This window comes from Strix aluco, chromosome 4, assembly GCF_031877795.1.
Source record: "Strix aluco isolate bStrAlu1 chromosome 4, bStrAlu1.hap1, whole genome shotgun sequence".
In the NCBI taxonomy this organism is placed as follows: Eukaryota; Metazoa; Chordata; class Aves; order Strigiformes; family Strigidae; genus Strix; species Strix aluco.
In genome coordinates, this window is record NC_133934.1 from 106990264 (window position 1) to 107013301 (window position 23038).

General features: G+C 43.5%; 1 protein-coding gene across 1 annotated transcript; it reads right to left on the reverse strand.

The window, feature by feature from the left end:
• Positions 1–15100: 15100 nt before the first annotated feature.
• ZDHHC22 (zDHHC palmitoyltransferase 22) lies at positions 15101–22317 on the reverse strand. Its single transcript, XM_074821567.1, has 2 exons — positions 21404–22317; positions 15101–17129 (listed from the first exon to the last, which is right to left on the reverse strand). The coding sequence occupies exons 1-2, from the start codon at positions 21963–21965 to the stop codon at positions 16864–16866; spliced, it is 828 nt and encodes a 275-aa protein (XP_074677668.1). The 5' UTR covers positions 21966–22317; the 3' UTR covers positions 15101–16863.
• Positions 22318–23038: the final 721 nt, after the last annotated feature.

The window sequence follows — 23038 nt, forward strand, 5'->3', positions numbered from 1 at the left end:
GAGGGAGAGGAGGTAGAGAAATCAGGAGCGAAGCTGAACCCAGGAAGAAGGGACAGGTGGGGGGAAGGTGTTTTTAAGATGTATTTCTCACTGTCCTACTCTGATTTGATTGGTAAATTAGTGGTGGTGGTGTTCATATTGATGTTTTTTTTTTTCTTTTTTCCCAAATCAAGTCTGTCTTTTGCCATGACCAGAATTGGTGAGTGAGCCCTCTCTGTCCTTGTCTCAATCCCTGAGCCTTTTGTTGTATTATCTCCTTGCCATCCCAGCAGAGGAGGCAGGGAGGAGTGAGTGAGCGGCTGGGTGGTGCTCAGTTGCCCTCTGAGCTTAAACTGCAACAGCTTCCTTTCAGGCCACTGTGTAATGCAGCCATATAGCCCCATCTGTGTTGCATGGTCCAGAGCATCCAAAATGCATGAGACTTGCCTTCCCTTCTTCAATCTGTACCTCCTTTGAGGTATGTCCATGAGACAAACTGCCTGAGAAGGCAGAAGGAAACACCATGTGTTCAGTTTGCTCTCTTGTAGAGCAGTTTCCAAGAGTTCCTCAAATTCCGGTTTGAACTAAAGCATGTTTTTAGAGGAAGCATCCTGCTTTGATTTGAAAGCTCCTAGCGATGAGGAATCCACCCAAATTGTTCAAAACGTAATTACTTACTGTTAAAAATGTGCCTCTTATATTGAGCCTGAATTTGTTGTCTTTCAGTATCCAGCTGTCAGATCTTTTGCCTTTTGTCTGCTGAAGTGAAGTGCATGCTGTGACATGCTGTTTTCACCGTAGGCATTTACAAACTGAACAAGTCATTCTTCAGCTTTCTTTTTTAAAGTAACTGATTAAGCTCTCAAATCTTTTGAATCCTTTACTCATCTGTGGCACTCTTCTTTGGATCCTTTAAAATTATTTAAATGCATTTTTAATTGGAACACTAACATTAATAGCAAAACAGGATTGCTAAAGGAGTTGTACAATATCAACCCTTCCTACTGCTACTCTGCCTAATTCTTATAGCAGCCTTGACCATGGCATCAGATCGGAAGTCTAAATCATCCTCGGACCTGTTGCTTCTGTGGTTGGTGAACCCCTGTCCTTTAAGTATGTTTCCACAGTCCTCTGAATGCAGTTTGCAGCCAGAAAACAAAACAAACTGTTTTTAATAAGTGACCAGTTGCATTCATTAGTTGCTTCTGCTTCTCTCCCTGCAGACTTTTTCACCTTTAGATTTTAAAGGTAATTTTACATTGTATTCCAATTATTAAAAATAATATTAAATAATGTTACAGTCAAGAACCAATTTTATACTGTTTTCAAAATAAGAGTAAAAGACAGTGTTTAATAGATCTCTGTATACAATTCAGAAACCATAATTGTAATGCATTTCACACCATCCAGTTAATTTTGTATAATTCTCTCTTCAGTCTGTGTCATGTGGCATACTGTTAAATGCCCATCAGAAGTATAAATATTCTAGCCGTGTTGGCTTTGTCCTCAACCAATTTTTAATTCTAGATCATCAAAATAAGGAGTCAGTTTTATCTGACCATCTTATAAGCTTCATTAATCTCAATTATTTTTGTTTTCTATGTCCTTGATGAATCAAAAATTATGGGTTATTCCATTATTTTCTCTCAGTTGTCCAGCCTATGTTCATTCTGATCAGTCTACCTACCCACTGAAAAGCTGATCCTGTACTAGTTCTTCCATCCCCTCAGTCCTCTGAAATCTTTCCTAGTGGTCTGTAATTCACTGAAATAGTTTTGATGGTCCAGAGACCTTCTTGGTTAGCTCCTGTTAAATTTTCAGTCACAACTTATTCAGGCTTGCTGACTTTAAAATGTTTAATAACCGTTGTTTAAAATGTCCTGAATTACTTTTTGAAGTGGAAATCAAGCTGCTGTCATGATATGAGAGGAATACATCTGGCTTTTTTCTAATTGCTCAACAGAAATTTTTGTGAAATGCTTTTGCCATTCCGCACTGCAGCAATGTAATTTCCATCTTGAAATGGAGCACTGCCAACATAAAGATTTCTTCTGCGTCTCGTACATTTTAAGAAATGGAGGAAGTGGTCTTTCCAGGGCTGAAAAGGGAGTTTCATCAACTCGTTCATTGTTTTCTTCTCATTCTTATTGCGATTAAATTAATAGAGTCAGTTTAATGGAACCAGAATGCCCTCTTAGGCAATCTTACCTTTTTTCTATAGCAGAAGTAAGGAGGTTTTTTAGGCCACTTATATTTACCAGGACTAAGAAATCCAATAACAGACAGAAAACCAATCATTATTTTTAATAGATAGGACTGATTGAAAAAATTATGTGTTTTCAATGGAAAACTCCCGTGTTTTTATTGGAAATGAAAATGTATTTTGGCTGGAAGCTTAGTGTTGTGCAGCATTAGTCATAGCATTCATTTCTCAGTGAATCTCAAGCACTATGGAAATAGTCCGGACTGTGGGGGTGGGGAAAGATGTTATTTCCGTTTACACTCATCCCCTTATCCTGGATTGTTTTGGGTTGTCTGTACAGGAAACAGGACCCCAACTTTGATGAGTGGTTCCATCACCTCATGCTGAAGAAGCAGAAGCCCTCATAGACAGCCAAAACTGCTCAATTGTCTGCGATGGAGGAGTAGACTAATAGAGAGCTCCTGAGTAAGTGAGGATAAAACAGCATCTCCTGAGAAAATTGCTGGCTCAATGAGTACAAATACCATTTTTTCACCATATTCCTAAAAATTCTAATTAAAAAAAATATTAAGGGTTCTGTTCAGTACAAAACATTGCTGTGCCAGATAGGCCTTGTTTTACAATTGCCAGAGTCAGAGTTCAATGCAATGACTATTTTGTGAGATGAGCAGTGTTTAGTGTGGAAAGTGTGAAATATGAGTAGACAGTAGGAAAGCTGTTTTACCCAGAGTGAATGTTAACAATGCCTATTGTTTTGTATTCTTGCTAAGCATTGTCTCCCATGCAAATGATAATGCTATACAACATGTCCAAACATGCTCGAAAGTCAGAATAGGATAGTCTTCATCAAAGTGAAATTGCTCTCACTGTCCAACATCCTATCGCTGATCATGCTTGCAGCATGCTTACACAACAATACTTTCTGAGAACACTCTGAAAGTGGGTGGCTGACATCAATTGTGTGAGAAATGGCCAGAAAAATTCAGAAACATTTGTTTCCACACTAATTGTGCAAGGAAGTCAAGTCTGAGCTTGAAGATAATAATCTGAATACTGAAATGCCTCCAGATGTATAATGGGAGCTGCAGCCAGCTGAAACTGGAACAGAGCAGAGCAGTGAACTGCACTGAGAGTCTATTGCTATAGTGCTTGTGGTCTGCAATGGCAGCATTTGGATAGAGACTGTTGTAGTTAGAGAGGCAATGCTGTTCAGAGCGAGATGTTGGTCCACAGGAACACCAGTGGCCCTGACTAGTTTCTAGCAGTTCAAAATCAAGCTGGGCAGTCTGGACATGTGCCTCATGGCCAAAGCCAAAGCGTCTATTTCTTTGAAAGGCTGGGATGCAAAGATAAAACTTGCCTGCACCTTAAAACTGTTACCCTGTTCATTTTTTCCGCAGCCAGACTTAACAATGATGTTAGGCAAAGCAGAATGGTGCACTGCCTCTGCCTGATCCTGGAGCCAGCAAAGTTATGGGAAGCATTATTGCAGTTTCTAAGGCTTGCTTTTTTTCAAATTCCACTGCCTCTTCAGCACTTAAACACCTACCAGCCTGAAACACTACAGCCATCTGATGTAAAAGGGGTTAGTTTATCAGTGAGCTTAGCTGGGTGAGTAGAAGCAGATGAATGCCAATAAAATAAAAATCCTGAATTCTTGGGGGCAAGATTACTCCCCGATAGCACTTTTCCTGTTCCATGTCTTTATAACATCTGTTTATCCATGGGTGAACAACTTAGAGAAGTACCTGCATGCTTGTTTCATTTCTCAGTTCTGGCAGTTGGTTCAGTAACAACCAAGTGCTCAATAGCCCTGCAAAGATTCACTATTACCTCTTAAAAAATAATTACAATAACAGTAATAGGCCACTGCCTGCATCTCACATTAGTATGGGGAAGGGAGGAAAACACCCCACTGTTCTCCACAGCTTAGCTTAATTTAGGGCATGATTTTGTAATTTCTTTATCACACCCTGTTCTGATGCAAGATCAGTCCTTAGCACATAATTTTTCAGTAAATGGGCTACTGCATCCATTTTAAGTCCCTTCAAAATATAAATGTGAGTAAAAATGAGTCTCTATTTGCCTGAATTTTTTTCTGTTTGGGATGAGAACAAATATAGCAGCACTCAATTCTTCTTGGACTCTTCTCATACATTTCCATGGCACTCAAGATCCAGGTCAGAACTGCTCTAATGTGAGCACACATAACAGCGTGAAATTGATATTGGCAATTGTGTTCACACTTAATGTCCAACAAGTGCCACTAGCACTGACATGTCTAACATACTTTTGGACTTTTCCCTTTTTTGAGATTTGCTCTCAACTCTTTCTTCTTAACTCAAAAAAGATCTTGATGTAGATGTGATATTTATCATGTGTAATATCAGCTCTCAATCTTGTTTTAGTGACCGCTATTGATGTTCAGTATTTACTTGGCATGTTTGTTTTAAGTCATACTCTGTACTCAATGCACTGTAATTTTCCACTCCTTTTCTACAGTCTAAATAGTCACATCAGGTAGAAGATAAAATAAGAGAACTTTCAGTGAGGAACTGGTCGCCATATGGCTGACGCCTAAAATCTCAACAATTTGAGGGGAAGAAAGTCGAAGAAGATGAAGAAAATTTCACAAAAATAATGCCATAAGTAGGTGGCAGCTGTTAGTAAAGGAGAAGAACAAAGGCAAAGCAAAGGAAAAGAATACTGAATAACAATGTTACCAAGGATTTTTCTTACAGATGTGTGAAAATAGATCTTAAGGTAACCACCACACACAGTGTCCTAAACCTGTTTTCCTTTTTAAAAATCTGAACACTGTGTTTTTAACCACAAAGATTATTTTTTCCCATTTGACCTAGATGTATAAGCTGAAATGTGTCTTGATGGCAGAGATGAACTCACTTGTTACTTTCATTGAGTTCTTGCTCTTCTCCCCTCAACTTTCCTCCAGCCAAAAAATATGCTGTAGGCTTAAGTTTGTGGTTTTAATGCTGCAAATTGCACCCAGCTCAAAAGCATTTAGCACAGACATTGCTACTGCTGCATGAAATAATTCAAACAATAACACATGGTTGGAATTGAGATGGCTCCAGGCTCTGTTCCTTGTCTCACCTTGGAGAAGGCACTTTGATCTTCTCAGCTGTAAAATGAGAAAAGCAATACTTGTAGCAGAAAAGCATACTTTGGCAAAGAATGGATTGAGAGCAACCCTGAGGAGAAGGACTTGAGGGTGTTGGTTGACAAGAAGGTCAACATGACCTGGCAATGTGTATTTGCAGCCCAGAAAGCCAACCGTATCCTGGGCTGCATCAAAAGCAGTGTGACCAGCAGGTCAAGGGAGGTGATTCTCCCCCTCTACTCCACTCTCATGAGACCCCACCTGGAGCTCTGGGGCCCCCAACATAAGAAGGACATGGACCTGCTCAAGCAGGTTCAGAGGAGGCCACAATCAGGGGGCTGGAGCACCTCCCTTATGAGGACAGGCTGAGAGAGTTGGGGTTGTTCAGCCTGGAGAAGGGAAGGCTCCAGAGAGACTTTATAGTGGCCTTCCAGTACTTAATGGGGGCCTACAGGAAAGATGGGGAGGGACTTTTTACAAGGGCATATAGAGATAGGACAAGGGGTGGTGGATTTAGATTAGATATAAGGAAGAAATTCTTTACTGTGAGGGTGGTGAGGCACTGGAACAGGTTGCCCAGAGAAGCTGTGGCTGCCCTCTCCCTGGAATGGTTCAAGGCCAGGTTGGACGGGGCTTTGAACAACCTGGTCTAGTGGAAGGTGTCCCTGCCCATGGTAGGGGGTTGAAACGAGATATTCTTTAAGGTCCCTTCCAAGCCAAACCGTTCTGTGATTCTATGATTGTTCCCTATTATAAGCTTTAAGCTTCTTGTATAAGAATTGCAATGTTGGCATTTATTACAAGTCATGGCTGTGGGTTGTCATGGTTCTGGTGCTGGATTTTCTAAAGGTGAGCATCTATGTGGTTATACTAACCTACATTTTGTTTCATGTTAATAAATTAAACTATATACTCATTGGGTTAATTTCCACTAATGTAATTCCACAAGTGAGTATAGAGACTGGTTCCTTGTGGTTTGGAAAACTGAAAAGAAGGAACATAGGGGACTAAAATCTACTTCTATGCCTATCCAGGGAAATTTTTATAAATATCTCAAGGTTGATAACGGCTAGGGGAATGGAAAGAGTGTTAGCTGGCTGCATTGCAGACACTAAAAAAACCTTTTGTGGTGTAAGCAGACATCTATCTTGCCCCACTCGTATTAATTTATTCCCACAAATGTAATCTTCCTCCCCAGCATGTAAACCTGTTCATGTAACTGTGGTAATGCACTATCTGAAATTGGGGTCAAAAGCCTGGAGGCTTATCAGATGTGCCATTTTTGTATCTAAAAAGATACAAAATCTGAAATCAGAAAAATACCCTCAATGCAGTCCTGGAAGACATTGAGTAGTGCAGCCTAACCAACAGAACTGAGAAACACATGAGTTAAATTAAGGGTGTGAGTAGTGCAGCTGTAGTTATGGGACTATGTCTGTGCTTGAAGCTAAGAATATACTTGAAGCTAAGAATATGCTCAAATATTTTTTCCCAGACTGAGCTACAGTGCTCTGCAACTAGTAGGACCAAGTATTTTCATTGTCTCTTCATCCATGGAGCTTCTGTCCTGCTCGCTTACGTGTGTTTACATAGTCGGCACAATTTTGTTGAAGAGACACTGGGATTTGTCAAAGCCGAAGGTGAAAAAGATCAGGACATAGGATTTCTAAGGACTGATTTTTGAGACAGCGTAAAGATTTGTAATTCTCTCAGATGGCTTGTAATCTGTAGTAGTGCATTAATGAGTGGATTTTTTGTATGCCTTGAAGAAACTTTAGGGGCACAGTCTTGCTATTTGTGCACCTATACAACCCAAGTGATTGAGCATTCCTTCCAAAATTCGCATTTGTTAAAAGACTTGACATTTGGCTAGTGAACTGCAAAAGGATTACTTTCTCTGATGTAGTGCTGGAGACTTCCTGACAACCAGAGTAAAGCTTCTAATGCCTCAGGGACTTCCTATGGGGAGTGAAAATCCATAGAGCCTCTTAACACTTTGATTTAAATGTAGACCTTAATTTTAGGCTTTTGCTGGCAATTTAAATTATGTATTGGTTACATTTCCACTGGGGTTTCAGTAAGTAAATTTTGTCAAACAAGTATAAAAGGTCATTCTAGTTGATTCATAAATAATAATAGCTGACCTAATGAAATATCTACTTTCTCCTCTTTGGTATTTCTCAAATACTGTGAAGGTCTCCCAATTCTTCCATGTAAATCTTTCCTATATGACCTACTATGTTTTATCAAAAATGTTTCCCTGTATTAGATTTGGAAGGAGAGGGAGATGGAGCAAGAGTAAAAAAGAAAAATAATATCTTCAAATTATGTCAGAATTCAAAATGGATCCTAAATCTGTTATGACATCTCAGTTTGCATGTATTTATGTAGCTGCTCTATTTGAGTCCTGACATTTCCAGAAGTTCTTAATTGGCAATGTTTCTCCAAACTATCTGAAAGTTGTGTTATAAGAAGTTAACATACCTAACTGTTCATTTCAAGGTTAAAAAAAATCAGATAGAAATATATATGTTTTCTTCACTTTACATAGACTTAGAGTGGTTATTCTGGCAGTACTTGAAAGTATAAAAGAGGATAAAAACATAAGGAGTTTGGGTATCTCTTAGTCCTACTGAAATGCTGATAAATATCATTATAACTCATCATTGAACAGAAAATACTTTAGGGATATAAAATAGTGACATTCTCTGCTGTCTGTCAATCGTCACTGTAGCATTTACAATCAGAAGCCATGTGGGAATCACATGCTCTAATCCCATGCCTATAAAGAGAAGACCAAAACACTGTTCTGTGCTTCTTTCAACACATATCACCTATATACAATTACTTTATTTGTACAACTGTTTGTATTTCATGTTACTTCTATTGAATAAAGCACTGGTACAAATAAATATTTTGAACGCAGCTGAGATGGCAAGAAGTGCAATGCAGTCAACAAATCCCAGGTGAGTATGATCAGCATCTAGCTCCTCTTGGCTTAAGCTTAAGCAACTGTCTAGCTCAAAAGTGGAAGCTTCTCTGGTTTATTTTTCTCCACTGTTCCAGTAACAGCAGGCAGTTCCTTATTGTGCAGGATTTGAGTGTGGCAGGGTTTTTGGTAGCAGTGGAGGGTCTACAGAGGTGGCCCACTGTGAAAAGCTTCTTGAAGCTCCACAAGCTCCAAGTTGGACCCACCTCTGGCCAAGGCCAAGCCACTTAGTGATGGTGGGGTGCACCTCTGTGATAACATATTTAAGAAGGGAAACCAGAGACGAGGTTGGGACTTTGAGGAGGAGTTACAAGAAGGACATCTGTGTGAACACCAAGGTCAGTGGAAGAAAGGAGGAAGAAGGGGGGTGCACCAAAGCACAAAGCCCCCTTGTATCCTGTGGTTTAGATAGCAGGGCTGCCCTCCCTGGCACCCATGGAGGTCACCGGAGGAGCAGAGATTTGCCTGCAGCTTGTGGAGGACACCCAGGACCCTGTGGGAAGAAGAAGCCCCCGCTGTTGTAGTTAGGTGTTGGGAGGACTGCAACACATGGAGGTGACCCACGCCAGAGCATCTTGAGAAGAATACATCCCATGGGGAGGACTTGTGATGGAGAAAAGTTTGTGGAGGACTGTCTCCTGTGAGAGGGGAACCATATGGAGTAGGGGGAATAATGCATAGGAGTGCTTCCCCCTGCCTTGGAGGAAGAAGTGGTGGACTGACTGCACCCCCCATCCCTTGCCTCTGCCTCAGGGAAGGAGATAGAGATACTGGGAACAAAACTGAACCTGGAAAGAAGGGAGGGGTGGGGGGAGGTGTTTTTAAGGTATGGTAACGCTTCTCACTGTCCCATTCTGTGTGTTAAGTGTCGTTATCATTAGTGTTTTGAATTAAAGCAATGTCCTTTTTTCTTCTACTAAGGACCCTGTCTTTTGCCCGTGACAGTTAATGGGTGAGCGACACCCACCCCCCCCCCCAATCTCCATTCCTGAGCCTTTTGATTAATTTTTCTTCTTCCCAGCGCTGGGGGGGAAGGGGTGGGTGCTCAGTTGGCTCAAACCACGACACCTATTCACTGTGCTTTTCCCTGTTCAGTTCTGTAGCACCTTAGATGTGAAGATTTCAGTTTCTCCAACCTAAGCTTATTCTAAAGGCTGACAGTGGAAGAACTGCTGTTTGAAAGTATTTCCTGAAATGTTAACATGTCATTTCCTTTTCTTAAATTGAACTCTATTTCTAGTTGATGCTTGTTTATCCAACAAGAATTATTTCTCCCACCCTCCAAAATACATGGATGGTTGCCATGTTTTCCTCACATCCACTTTGGCTGTAGTTAACTAAGCTAGGTAAATATAACCATTTTTTCCTCTTACAAATCCATTTCTCACCTTCTTAGTTATTTATGGCTTTTCCGTGAACTCCATCTGGTTTGACTAATAAAGGCAAAGCTGAATATAATATTCTGTGGCTTTATTGCATCAGAGCACCATGGAAAAGGTTTATTGTATTTTTTTTCCCTTTCAGTTCATCTTCATATGCAGTCTGAAATGCTGCCATCTTACTCTGCAGGCTCATATTGAGTTTGTCCATCATGCTATAATTTGTAGGCTGGGTTGGCATGCTCCTTCATATATTTCACGCTTTCCTACTCTTTTCCCATCAACATAATACATATCCTAATGAGCCTCTGCTGAAACTCATCCTTCCACAGAAGATGCCAATAGCCAATTGGATAACACTGGACAAGTTTTGGCCAAATGAGTTCATAAGGAGTAGTCAGTACAGAAAACCAAAAAGAGATTGTCAAGGGGAGAGGTGTGGTGTTTGCCTCCATCTGGACTACAGAATTTCTTCTACCCCAAACCTGAATATGATAGAAAGCTTCTGTGTTACATGAAAGATCCTTGCCTGAGCTGAGGGGCTTTTAGTGTGCTGTTGACAACCTGGATAGTAACATTTCTTTCTGAGCTGATGGCATCTCTTGCTGCAGGACATTGGCCCTGCCCAGGTTGACTGTGCCTGCCAGCTGCATTGGTTATACAGACAAATTTCTGAAACACCTGACAACTCTGAAGCAGTGGAGTGAACTGAAGTGGTGGTGGGCTGAATTCATACACCTGGAAAACACTGCAGTTCTGGGTCACAGAAACTGGGTCTTATAGTTTGATTTGAAATTTCAGCTTTCCTCCTGGCATGAAAAATATTATGAGGTTTTTTGAGTTTTGTTTATAGAGGCTTTGAAAGAGATTTTAGATCTCCATGAACTATCTTGCTGATAGTTTAGTAGAACTTTGTTACCACCTGTTGCTTTCTGCAGTCAGTCCTTTTATTTCCTTGTGCCTTCTTTCATGGCTTAGTATTCACAAATTGGCTTATTTCCTTGGATGGTTAGTGACAATGGAAGTATAAGGGAAGACAGCTAGAGCACTCATAAAATTGCAGTGTAATGCATGCTAGTTTAGAGACATGAATAGGTGGGTCCAAAAGGTTTTTTTTAGACCCTATACTGTGGCTTGAAGAGAAAAGGAAAAATTCTTTGCCTTGACCATAACACTTCCAAAATCTCAATCAAGTTTTGGTTAGTGTAATAAACTGATTAATCAAGATTTTCTCAGACAAATCCATCTCACTGAGTGTTATAGGTGTTCCCTGGAAAAGAAAATCAGTATCAATACATGCTACTGGGAGGACCTATAATGGTCCTCAGTCTTGTATAAATCACTTTCACTTAATTTAGCACTGGATGTTTTGGGAGAACATCTAGTGACAGCCTCAAATATCAAACTCGGTGGAGATTAATAAAGAATTGATACTTGAAAGTTGTCAGTAGGGGGACAGGTTCTCCAAGCCTTGAAGGAACTTCCATTGCTCAAAATGTTGATCTTAGCATTGAGTGCTTGGAAGTTCCTACCTAGTGAAACACTTTCTCCTTTAGGTAAAGCTATTTTGAAGTTTTTCTCAAAGCAGCTTTCATAGCATCTGGACTTTGTGGCCCTGTTTGACTTTCACAGTTCATGTTTAGACCTACAAAGATTGCTTATGTTGCACTGGTCAACAATTTCCTTCCAGCAATCATAAACCATTAGGAGTCCTGGCTGATGATGCTAGATCTGTCTCTTGTTTTTCTGTCTCTGACCATAAAGCTCATCTGTGGTCTCAGGCAGTTCTGGATGATAACATCATTCCTTGATAACAGCCTTTGTGACAAGGCTGCATTCAGCAGTTGCTTGTTAACTCCTAGGGCACTCTCATATGGGTCCACTGTGTTAACCCCATTGCCCAGTGAATATATAAGATTCTTAAGGGTATAGCAATGGCAAACCAATCTCTTGTATTTTCAGCAGGCTGGTGATACATAGGTTCATGTCTTCATCTCTTCTTATCCAACACAAGCAGCTAAAAGACTGACCTGACATCTAATGGAAATTTTCCAGTCAGGTGTAATAATAATGTGAATCTGGGAATGATTGGTGGTAAAGATAGACTGAGCAAAACAGCTGAAATACATGCCAGAGGCTGTGCATTCCCATAAGGTGGTGGATATAGAGTAAATCACAGGAAAGCCAAGTTGATAACTGTTCAAGATCAAGGTAGATTAACAGCAATGTTTAGAAAATCAGTAGCAGACAAATAAAACTTTCCCATCCCCATTCATCACAAGGTGAGCCTTCTCTTTCACATGCAGAGCTTGCTATTGCCATCCACCATTTTTCTACTTTAGAAGTAAACTGACCAACATGCTCCATTTATTTTCAATTGATAGCAATTCTGGAACTACTATTAAGGTGTCTGCCAACATGTTAAATGAGGTACGGTGCAAACAGCATATGACACTGGTACTTGAGAACTTGCATTTTTTATTTGTAAACATCCGGGGAGACTAGAAGATCCTGGCTCTAAAAGCCTTAAGGGATATGGGGCTGGCCTGCCTGAGCTCTGACATCACTTGCCAGTTAGATTCAGTAGGACAATCAATACTAAAACCTCTTTGGTGTAATGAAGATGGCTGGATGGCTCCATAAGAGGACTGAAGCACTAATTGGACCATATTTGCTACCTTTTGGGGTAATCTCCAAGGACTCTTTATTGCCCTGGCGTTCTGGAAAAGAGCTAGAAAAGCAGAGAACCTGCATGTGGACATGTAGTTATTAGAGAACATCTTACTGTTCATTAATATAAGTTGTCTGACATTGTGCTTCCATTGATTTAAATATCTAGCAGGGCACAGAGATTCCATATATGCTTTAAATTTTCTTCTCCCTTTATTTATTTATATTGAACAAGTAGGTCATTTCTTTACTCCAACCGCAATAGTTCTGGCTAGTCTTTAAATAAGTCTATAGACTCTGCTGTTGCTACTTATGACTTCTACCCATGCCCCTCCTGCTTGTAACATCATTTGCTGTTCAAGAGAGAAAACCTCTTTTGGCTCTGCTGGGACTTTGAGGTTTTTTGTGCAGAAAGTGATTAGCAATGAGTTTTCTCAGTCTGGGCTTTCTTTGTGTCCATTCAGTCAACAATCAATGAAGATAACTTGAATTCTGTTGTCATACCTCCCACCGCCTGATGGCTCTCAGTGCATCATCTGTACCAAAGTCAAATCACTTCTGCTCTCACTGGGGCCACTTTTTCTGATTGCTCTCTTCTGACTGTTTTAAAGATAGATGCCCTAAGCTCTGACCTTGGCTTTTCTTTCTCTCAGTCCAGGACTTCCCATCCTCCTCCAGCTATGTCCTTACAGTTAATGAGTCTCCTCATTCATTTATTCTGTCTCCTTGCAAGTATTTTTAGACTGTGGTCGTCTCCCTTGAGTTAGCTATTTCTTAAACAAGATAAATGCTATTTCACGTCATCTCTTCTCATATGTTCCCTGTGCCTTCTTACTTGAGACTCTTCATGTTTTAACTCTATAACCTCTGAGGATATTCAATGAAGACCTTTTGCATGCAGGCCTTGAGGGCTGCCCAATACTGTAGTATGAAGAGGAAAACCATCTACTTATTTTGTATGAGATTCTTACTATACATAAGAACAGACTTCTTGAGGTTTACTTCACAATTGCATCCCCTAATTTTCTCTATACTGTCGTTGCAAAGACTTCTGAGACCTCAGAGGTGGCACCATTTTTTCAGGTAGCCACACCTAAAAGAGGCTAGCCACTAAACAAAAGTCTATGGTTTCTGTGCAAGGTCTTAAGCAACAGGGAGATTTTACTTGAGCCACTGACATCATCAGAGAAGAAACGATGCTCATCTGATTTTCTAAAGCCAGAGAAGCCCTAAGTGTTTTATTTTCAAAATCTTTATAAGTATTTAGACATTGTCACAAGAAATCATGTTCCAAAATGTATTTGCTATCACAGCTGCTATTTAATAAAATGCAAATAATAAGCAATGGCTCTCTGAGCACAGAAAATGAGAAGCTTTCATTATTTATCCTTATAAAACTTCAGAGCCATTGAACAGATTTAGAATTTGTGACATTATCATTGAGCTCAGCCTTCATTTACTAAATCATAGCTAAGAGCAAAGGTTCTGTTCATAGTTGTTGAGCCCTGTTACATTTTCTTGCCAAGAATTTCTATAAGTGGATGCACAGGTATGACAAAGAAGGAATGTCAAGGCAGCTGGATAATTAAAGAACTACTCTCAACTGTTTCTGCAGAAGTACACTCCACCCCAAACAGGGCAGTCCACACACTTGAGAATGAGTGGAAAAATAAGCCAATATACAGGGTCAGTCTAATGTTACATTTTTATAGCTCTTTTCATCCCAGAGGATCGTAACTGTAAAGGCTGTATCCATCTGAAAGTCCCACCACTATTGCTGAAATCCAGTAGTTTGTTGCAAAGGAACCATTTAGCTGCATAAAATGGCGATGCAGCAATTTACAGCCAGGAACACAGGTGTCTGACAGAAAGAATAATTGTGTGGAACTGTGCTGCAGTTACTCAAACTGGGATCTCTCTGCGCTTCAGCAAGGGCTAAGACTTCATGAAGGGCAGACAGCTGTGACCCTGACACAGGGGCCAGGCATGGTCCAACCCTGGTGTGAAGAGGCAACAGGCTTCATGGACAACTAATCCTTGTTGTGCTGCTTTGGGGCTGTCCTTGCAGAGCAGCCCCCCAAAACTGTGAGTTGGTTGTGCCCTCCTCAGCGTGTGGCCCCGAAGAGCTCACAGCCTGAGGCAGCGTGGCAGCAGGCGCCGAGTGCCACGAGCTGCCCGAGACTGCAGTGTCAATCAAATGCCAAAAGCAGAGGGCGAGGGTGTCAAACCATAATTTCTGCTGACATGAGGAAGCTGCTGGCTGAAATGTTGGGAGTCTGTTGCCTCTAGAAATATATGAAAAAGAAGAAGTTGGATCAACCGGTCTGTGGAATAAGAATAATCCTGGGAATCCTTCCAAGTCGAGGTGTATGGCACGAGGCGCTGGCTCTGGTTCCAGCGACAAGGTGACTGTCTGCTCACCTTGATGCCATTGTGCCAGTAAGGAATAATTTACATTAAGATGGTGTTTGTGGGTGATGAAAATAGCTTAATTTTCCTGTAGATTTCAGTTGAGGTTGATAGTGTAATTTATAAATAGAAATTAGAATGGGTCTGCAAGTTGGTTATTAGATGCATTTTTAGATTGGTCATTACATTCAAGCAGGAAGGGTGCAAGGCCTTGTCCAAAATCGTATGATGAATTACTGGCAAAGCCAGTAAACAAATCCTAACTTTTTCCCTGAACATGTCTGTGTGTATGCTGTAACAAATGTACAGAGACAGCTAATGAACTGTCAAAAAGCACAATACAGCTCATGTAAAAAACCAGAACGGTTTTTATTGTTCACTGTTAGTGAAAATACAGCGTATTACACATGGAAACAGTGGTGCATTCATGCGAACACACACAGTGTGGAAGGATGTATATCCTACATGTTTTAATTATGCAACTAAGAGTTTTTCCGGTATATTTTCATGGTTACTCTGCTCATCACAATAGACTTTGTTATTGATCCAAACGTGTAAACAAGTGTGAAGTGGTGAAGGACAGTTACAAAGCCTGTAGGAATGAGTGTCTCTGTTCTGGCTCGTGAGAGAGAAACACAAGGATAAAAGCAGGTGCATTCCCCTACTTAGGATGCATCGAGAGCATTTCTGAGGAAGAAATAACATTTTTCACGGCTTGTCAGCATACTCCCCAGCCTATTAAAGAGAAGCAATGGATTCCTATCTGGCCCACATAAGCTGATGCAGTTTGCCAAAATGGAGGCTTCTTGTTGCAGCTGCTGGGGAATCCAGTGCTATGATCCTGTTAGAGATGTCATGGTATCCTTTCTTAAGGCACCTATTAGCATAGGATCTCAGCACTGATCTCGTGGGCTGTTGCTGCAGCTAGAAAACAACTGACACATTAGGCTGATTAATCCCTGTAGTAATTCCATTAACCTCCTTAATGGAGTTATAACATGGGTGTTTACCCTTCTGCAGCAATGTGAGAGGGAATTGCCCCGGAGAGCCTATAACTATGGTGTGGCAGGGATGTCTGAGGTAAACATTTTTTTGTTTGTTTTAGTGCAAAGTGAAGCGTCCTGACTGGCTGAAAAACCTCCCTGTCTTCTGGGATTTTGAACTCTTCACAGCACTGAAGGTGCAGGTGCCCCCTGCAAAAGCGTTATGCCTCAGGGCTCAGACACATCAGCGGGGCTCTTGGCACCCTCCTGACAGCTCTGGGTGTCCACACTTCCCTCTCTCTCACAGGCAGGCATAGCCTGCCTCATCACACAGCTTCTTAAACACAGCCTTTTCATTCACCTTTGTGGTTTCCTCTCCTTGTGCCTCTGTCTGATCATGATTTATATGCTTGCTGCTCCCTGTCAGAAGGGCAGCTTTGCCTGGATTGTGTCATTGGGCAAAGGACTGCTAAAAATAAGTAGCAGAGCTACAGTCCTGACATATCATTGCATAGGGAGCAGATCAAGAACAGAAATGAGAAATTCTGGATTTCTCTTTGTTTTCTTCCTGATTTTCTAGCCTGTGGAGAGAAGGTTTACCTGCCGCATTAGCCATGTGCATAGCCTGCTCCTAGGGTATCTTGATTGCATTGCAGTTCTGTCATTAGAGGTTTCTCAGTACTGTGAAGTTACCTCAAGTATATGAGAGCCAAAAAGGCACCCTGCAAAACCCTCCCAAGGAACAGACACCATTTTTACAGTCTACCACAACAGCCCAGGCTCTCTGAAAGCTCCTGTAAGGATTATATAGGGTGGCTAATGGGGCTGGGGGCTGGAGGAGTTGGGCAGGAAGCCACAGGAGGGTCTGACTAATTTTTCTGCTAGTTCAAAGACTGTTGCCACATACACAGGTGATGTGACTACTAAGCTGCAGTATCTCTTCATCTACATGGTTTGTGATCTCTTTGTTAATATGCTAAATTTATTCTGTTTGATAGCTAGTCCTTTCCTCCCACAGAGGCTGCAATCCCAAGAGATGGAGTAGCCCAGCTCTTTAGTGATCCAGGAGACAGTGGGAGAGAACAGGGGAGGTGTTTTGTGCATGGGATGCATACACACGCCCAGGGATTTTATTTCTCTTTCTGCCTACGGTAGTCACTTCCCACATTCAGCACGGGGATGAGAAGTCCTAGCAGCCACCTCTTGCCAAAGACCTCTTGCAGGTTCTCCCTCCAGGGTCGGGGTCTTACCACCATCCCTTTCCGCACCTGGTACCGCGTCTGCCCACGCAGGATCAGCAGCATCTGGTGGCAGCAGAAGCCAGCGCAGGCCAGTCCGATCCCAAGCCAGAGGTAGAGCATGAGAATGACAAACATCTCAGAGCTAAGGAGAGCTCCTGCAGGACAGGAGTATGGGGAGAGGGAAGACAATAAAAGAAAGAGTTTAGACACACCTCACATGCCAGTGTAACAGCCCAGAGAACCGGCGAGCTGCCTATAATCTCTGGCCACAAGTGGGGAGTTAGGAGCAAGACAAGCTGGTTGCTCTAACTATATAAAATTGTTTCCTTTGTAATATCTGATGCAATGGATCCTGCTGGGGAAATACTGAAATTATAATGGTCTCCATACACTTCTCCCTTTGCTGTTAATGTGAGGATCTAGATTACAGGGGCAAATTCAGCCAGAAGTGAAACATGTCTGTAAGACTTCAGCACTATTTTCAAGACTGGTTAATTTATTTAAGGATCTACCTGTTCATCACAATGAATCTAAGATTTCCAGGTTCCTTTCAAAAAGATATGTGGGTCCTACAGCATGTAGATGCTTCCAGAAGCTTTACTGTGTGCATTAATACTACACAGAAAGATTTGGGATTTCTCTCTCTCAAATCACTATATATCTATAAAAAGTATGGTAAAAAAGAAAAATAAATCAGTAATGACTTTTCTACCATTGGGAAAAGGCAGTTTTTACATTAATGCAAGAAACAGAAAGAGAAACCTTTTCAAAATACAATCAAAATTCCTTTTTTAAAGCTGCTGCTAGAATATTCAAAATACTTTGTAGGTCTGAAGCTCCTAGTTCAACGGTTTTTATTTATGCTGAATATATTTAAATAAAAATATTCTGTGGGCCCTTTGCTCTACAATGATTTTAGAACTCCTGGAAAATATTAGTATAATATCAGCTATTACTGAGTGACCTTTCAGTGCATAGGCAGGTGTATACCCATTAAAATAATATTCCCTGTGTGTGCATATGAATGTGTGCACACATATTTTGTGTATATTGGCATATTATTAAACACCCATATTTACACACAGGTACACAAAAAAAATGAAACGTGTGTCAATACCAGTATAAATAGCCAATATCCTCTCACTAGTTCCTGTGAGGTTTAGAAATTAAAAAGCTCTCACATGCTCCCGTCCCTCTGAAAGACCATGGGGCAGAAAGACTTGGGCAGGTGAAAGCTCTAGTCACTCAAAGGCCCTGCAAGAGCAATTCTCTGGAGCAGGGGTTGCATGGACAGCAGCATTGTGCTGCCTAGAACAGCTACATGGCTGCTTCAGGTTTTAAGTTCAATACAAGGGTGACTGGATAAGCATCTCTTGCTTCTCTTGTACAGAAGCCCGGATTAGGTGGTGTCATCTGGTTTTGCAATCTGTGAATCCTGGCTTCTCCACCTGGCAGTGCTGTAAGTGAGAGATTGGGGCTGACCCATGACAATCACATCAAGCTTTGGGCTCAGCCAGCAGACCCCTCTAAGGATGATTTGTAAGGACACTGACTACAGTCTTGAGCTTTCAGAGATTGTCCTCACTTGAAAAAGGCACAGCAGCCATTCAGTTTTCTTCCTAAATGCAACGTCACCTTTCCCTTCTCATTAGATCCCATTCAGCTCAGTGGGCTTTGCATGCAATACAGCAAGGAAAGAACAAACCCCTTAGGATGATGATAAGTCCTCATACCAATTCTGTTGGAATAACTTAATCCATCAGGTAAGAAGCCCAGAGCCAAATATGGGCTTCTCTGCCCCTCTTTTACTTGACCAGAGTGTGACAGACATTTGTTCTTTCCTACAGCTGATATTCAGATGGGATATAGAGAAAGACAGCTATTTTCTTTAGAGCCTTTGCAAGGCAGCTGTACGCTTTATTTCTATGAGCTGCTGAAATTCAACATCAAGAAAGTAACTACCCTTGTTTCCCCTTACAAATATTAAGAATCTCTGAGCCATGCTTTCCAGACACATGGGTTTTTTTAACCTTTTCTTCAGGTTACCTACATAAAGCATTTTCTATAATTTCTTTTGTAGATCCAATCTGACCCGTGTTTACAAGAATGCTCTCTTTGTCCCTCATCACCACAGTCCATTTTAGTCTCAGATTCACTTTTGCTCTATCTGACCTGGTGTGATCTCAAGCTTATTGCCATACATTATCTATGCCAGAAAAGCTGAATCACAGGCTGAAATTATAGACTCTGGGTCAGACTCTGAAATCCACGTCCGAGCACAGTCTGGGCAGAACAAGCCAATTGAATATTTCCCCAGCATGAAAGCAGGGAACACTCAGTTGACATAAGACCAGCAGATTCACCCTTCATCCTCCTTTACTCCTCCAGTGCAGAGGGCATGATGGAGAAGAAGAAAGGTAAAGTTTTTTCCCTGCTATAGCAATGCTTTCTTTGGGTCCTAGAACAACGTTTAAGTAATAGTTATGTTAGCTGAAAAATATTGGGTGGACAACCCTTCCAGGTAACTATTCCAGGCTGTTTTTCTTTCCTGAACTGGAGGTTAAATGTGCTGGTAGAAACCCAGTAGGGCCTTCCTTCCAAGCAACCAAGACGCCACCCGCCTATGTATTACTTGTGAAGCAGCAGTTCTGACCCCGGATGAGATAAAGGTTAGGTGGGAGCTACCAGGAGCTGCTGCCTTTTCAGGGTGTTCTGGCTCCCAGCTCCCAGCCCTGCACCCAGCCCCATTGTGTCCCACTCAAATACTGGCCACATGCTCTCTTTGGCACTGCAATTGCTGACACCAGAGCTGGGGCACTTCAGTGGTTCTTCAAACATATGTCAGGACCCAGTTCAGTGCAGATGAGCCCTCAGAGTCAGAGAGAGAAAATTAATTCTTTGATAATCTCCTCCCACACCCCTGCTCTCTCTCCTATGCTGCTGTGCTAAGCAGAGCTTAGGCACAGGGGAAAATCATTCCCAGTGTTTTTAATGCTAGTGAAGCTCGTGCAACATTATTTACAAAAATTCTTCTACTTGGAAAAATGACTCCATAAAAATGTCATGGCAGAATTTCATGTTTATTGTGTCTCAGTGATTACCATGACAAATCTGCTAATTTGCCAAGTAGAGAGATATTTGTTTGTTTTCAGACGGCAACCCTGCAAACCCAGCCTGGAATCCGAAAAGCAGGCTGGGGCCTCTCTGAGTCCTGTATCCCCAGCAGTGGAGACTCCACGTTCAGATCATAATAAACACTTCTGGTGGTGGTGCATGAGCCAAGACAGACTCTGTGTCCTTCTTCCTGAGCTCAGCTGAATCTGCAAAGCTAAAATATATGGGATACCTATTTTAGTCTAACAAAAGCTGATCTAAGTGTGTGAGGCATGAGCTGCATGGGGGGGAAATGGCATTTTTCTGCAGACGCCTTCAGAGCAGAGTAACGGTCTAGACTGTCTGCATAGTCCCTTCTCTGAGACCAGGTTTTATCTAGCTCTTGGGTTTGAACAGAGAAAGGGTTGAGGTTAGAGTGTTTGAGGGTGTGTTGAAAGGTGAAGAGGCAAGACTGGAAGAGCAGAGGAAGAGTTATGTGAGCAGAATCAGGAGGAGGATGGGGAAGGGTTGTGGAGATTTATGGAAAGGCAGGAAGAGAGGGGGAAAGGGGGGAGAAGCAGAAGGAAGCACAAGGGATGGGGACAAGAAGAAAGAGGTATATGCTGTTGGTGTGGTCTTGCAAAGAGCAGCCACAGAGAATCTCCCCTAGTTCTCTGTGGACTTGTGTCTCAGATGGGGGTCACAAGAGAGGTGGCTAATCACGTCACATTAACTCATCTCTTGGTTTCTGTTGCCTGAACCCCAATTCTCCTGTGCTGGAAGGATGGCAAGATCTCAGTAAGTTTGTGCTGCCAGGAGGCAGGAGGTGGGTGACAGTGGAGGGGGTGAATGGACCTGGATGAAGAGAGTATCTCCACTGGGATATGGGGAACCTGCAGACTTGTAGGATACAAAAACCTTCAGACCCTCCACCTCTGCCTGTAGGACAGGCAAAAGATCCCCTCCACCTGCAGTACAATGAGTGAAATCCCTCTCCTCCATTTAATTGCAACACACTCCCTGAACAACACATAGCCCTATTTTATCACCAGCAAGCTGGTTATAGGGCGTTTTCCTGAGCTGAATGCATTAGGAATAGGGCTGTGGCTGTAACCTGGAATGGGTCCCAACCTTTATTAGAGGTGAAGCAAAGTCCTTTGCAAAGGCTGCCTCTAGCCTCCAAAGAGGGATTTGTTGAACACAGCCAGTTGTCCCTCTTGCCCATTTCCCCACCACCACTCCCCACACAGAGTTATCCGAGGAAGATCATGTCCCCCCCACCCCAGGAGCCCTGGAGGAGGAACAAGTTCTTCACCTCTGAGGAAGGAGTCCTTACCTGAGAAGAACTGGCTGATGGAGTGAGGCAGAAGAGTGAGGAAAGCCAGCGGGTTCGCAAAGGACATGGAGAGTGCAGCAGAAATGTAAGCCATGCCTGCCACCAAGGAGTCAAGGCAAGCCAGGGAGGTGTAGAGGCAGAACATGATGAAGTTTCGCATGTTCCTGCTCCCGATGCAGTTCCCTGTGAAGAAACAGTGGTGGTCATGCCTCTGGGTGACTCTGGCACACAGTCTACAGAAGTGAGTGCTGGGCAAGGCTGAGCCAGGGGACCTGCTTCCATCCAGCCAGTCCGCCACCACTTCGGCTCCTTTGCCCAAGTTTAAGCCCTTGCCCAAGTCCTCGGGGGAGCTCTGGATCACAAGGACGTAGTTGCCCAGGGCATTAGCTGAGAGGAAGAGGAAGAGGGCCCCATGCAGCAGAGCAGGAGAGAAAAGTGGGGTGGTGGAAGGGTCTCTGAACATGCTGGGGATGAAGAGAAAGATCTGAAGGACGAAGGTCACTAGGGAGATGCACAAGAAGTAGGCTGGAGCGACAACATTGAGCAACCTGAGAACTAGCATTGCGGATTACGTTCCTGCAGGGGAAAGCAAGGAGAGAAGGAACATCACCGCTCCGGCTGCACACTTCATCCTTCCATTTCCTGCCGGGTCCCGGCCCCGCTGCCTCCGGGAAATGCCCTCCGGGGGCCGCTCTCCCCCGCCGCCGCCCCACGGTCCCGGCTGGGCCGGAGCAAAGGGAGAGCCCGTGGGCAGCAGCCGCTCCCCGGCGCCCGGAGGAGGCACCCCGGCCCCGGCGTCTGCCTCCGGGGAACTTGCAGCAGCGATGCCCCGGAGGGGCTGCGGAGGCTGGAGGGGAGAGCCGGCTCCCGCGGTGTACCGGCGATGTGGGCACCGTTCTGCTTGCCTAGCAGAGTCCCTCTGCCAGGCAGGGTCAGTTTTGGTATTGCATGAGAGGAAAAAAGGTGGTGCTGGAGGAAGGGGGAGTGAAATGAAAGAGGGGGGGGAGGAGAAGGGGAGGGGGGAGAGGTTGCTCTAATCCACTGCAATACGGATCAAATCCAATGCTCTAATTTATCCTTTAAAGCCACGGATCTACAGATTACCTCTATGACCGCTGCTCTGCTCTAACGAAATTAGAAAATGCACAAAACAGCTGGTCAAGTGCTGTCCGGATGCAACCTGCGGCGCTGCGCTACCGAGCCGGGGCGGCCCCGCAGCCGCCGGGCGGGCGGACGGGCACCCCCGGCCCCCCCGACCCCGGGGCTCAGCCTGCATCGCCAGGGCACAGGAAAGCCCGGCGGAACAAATGCAACGGGGAGCTAGGTGGGTGGCGGTGCGGGTGCCCCGGCACCCCTTGCACCCCCTCGCTGGCAGCCCCAGGGACTCCCCAGCGCTGCCGGTGTCTGCAGAGCCCCGGCGGCCCGGGGGGGTCGGCCCAACCTCGGCCCCTCGGCGCTGGGGGCTGCACGCCGCCACCTTGCCGTCCCCTTGTCCCCGGGCGCGGCGGGTGCCACCCGGTACCGGCGTGTCTGGCGCCGGCGGAGCCGCCGCTACCGCCCGGCGCGGCGGCCGCCCCCGGCCATGCCGACACCCCCACGGCAGCGGAGCCGGAGCACTGCCCTGCCCTCGTTCTC

Bases quoted from the DNA above. Each gene is read 5' to 3' on its own strand.
- ZDHHC22 (XM_074821567.1), bottom strand. From the start codon at position 21,965: ATGCTAGTTCTCAGGTTGCTCAATGTTGTCGCTCCAGCCTACTTCTTG. The intron at 17,130-21,403 runs GTAAGGACTCCT...CCTGTCCTGCAG, and splicing joins CATCAGCCAGTTCTTCTCAG to GAGCTCTCCTTAGCTCTGAG.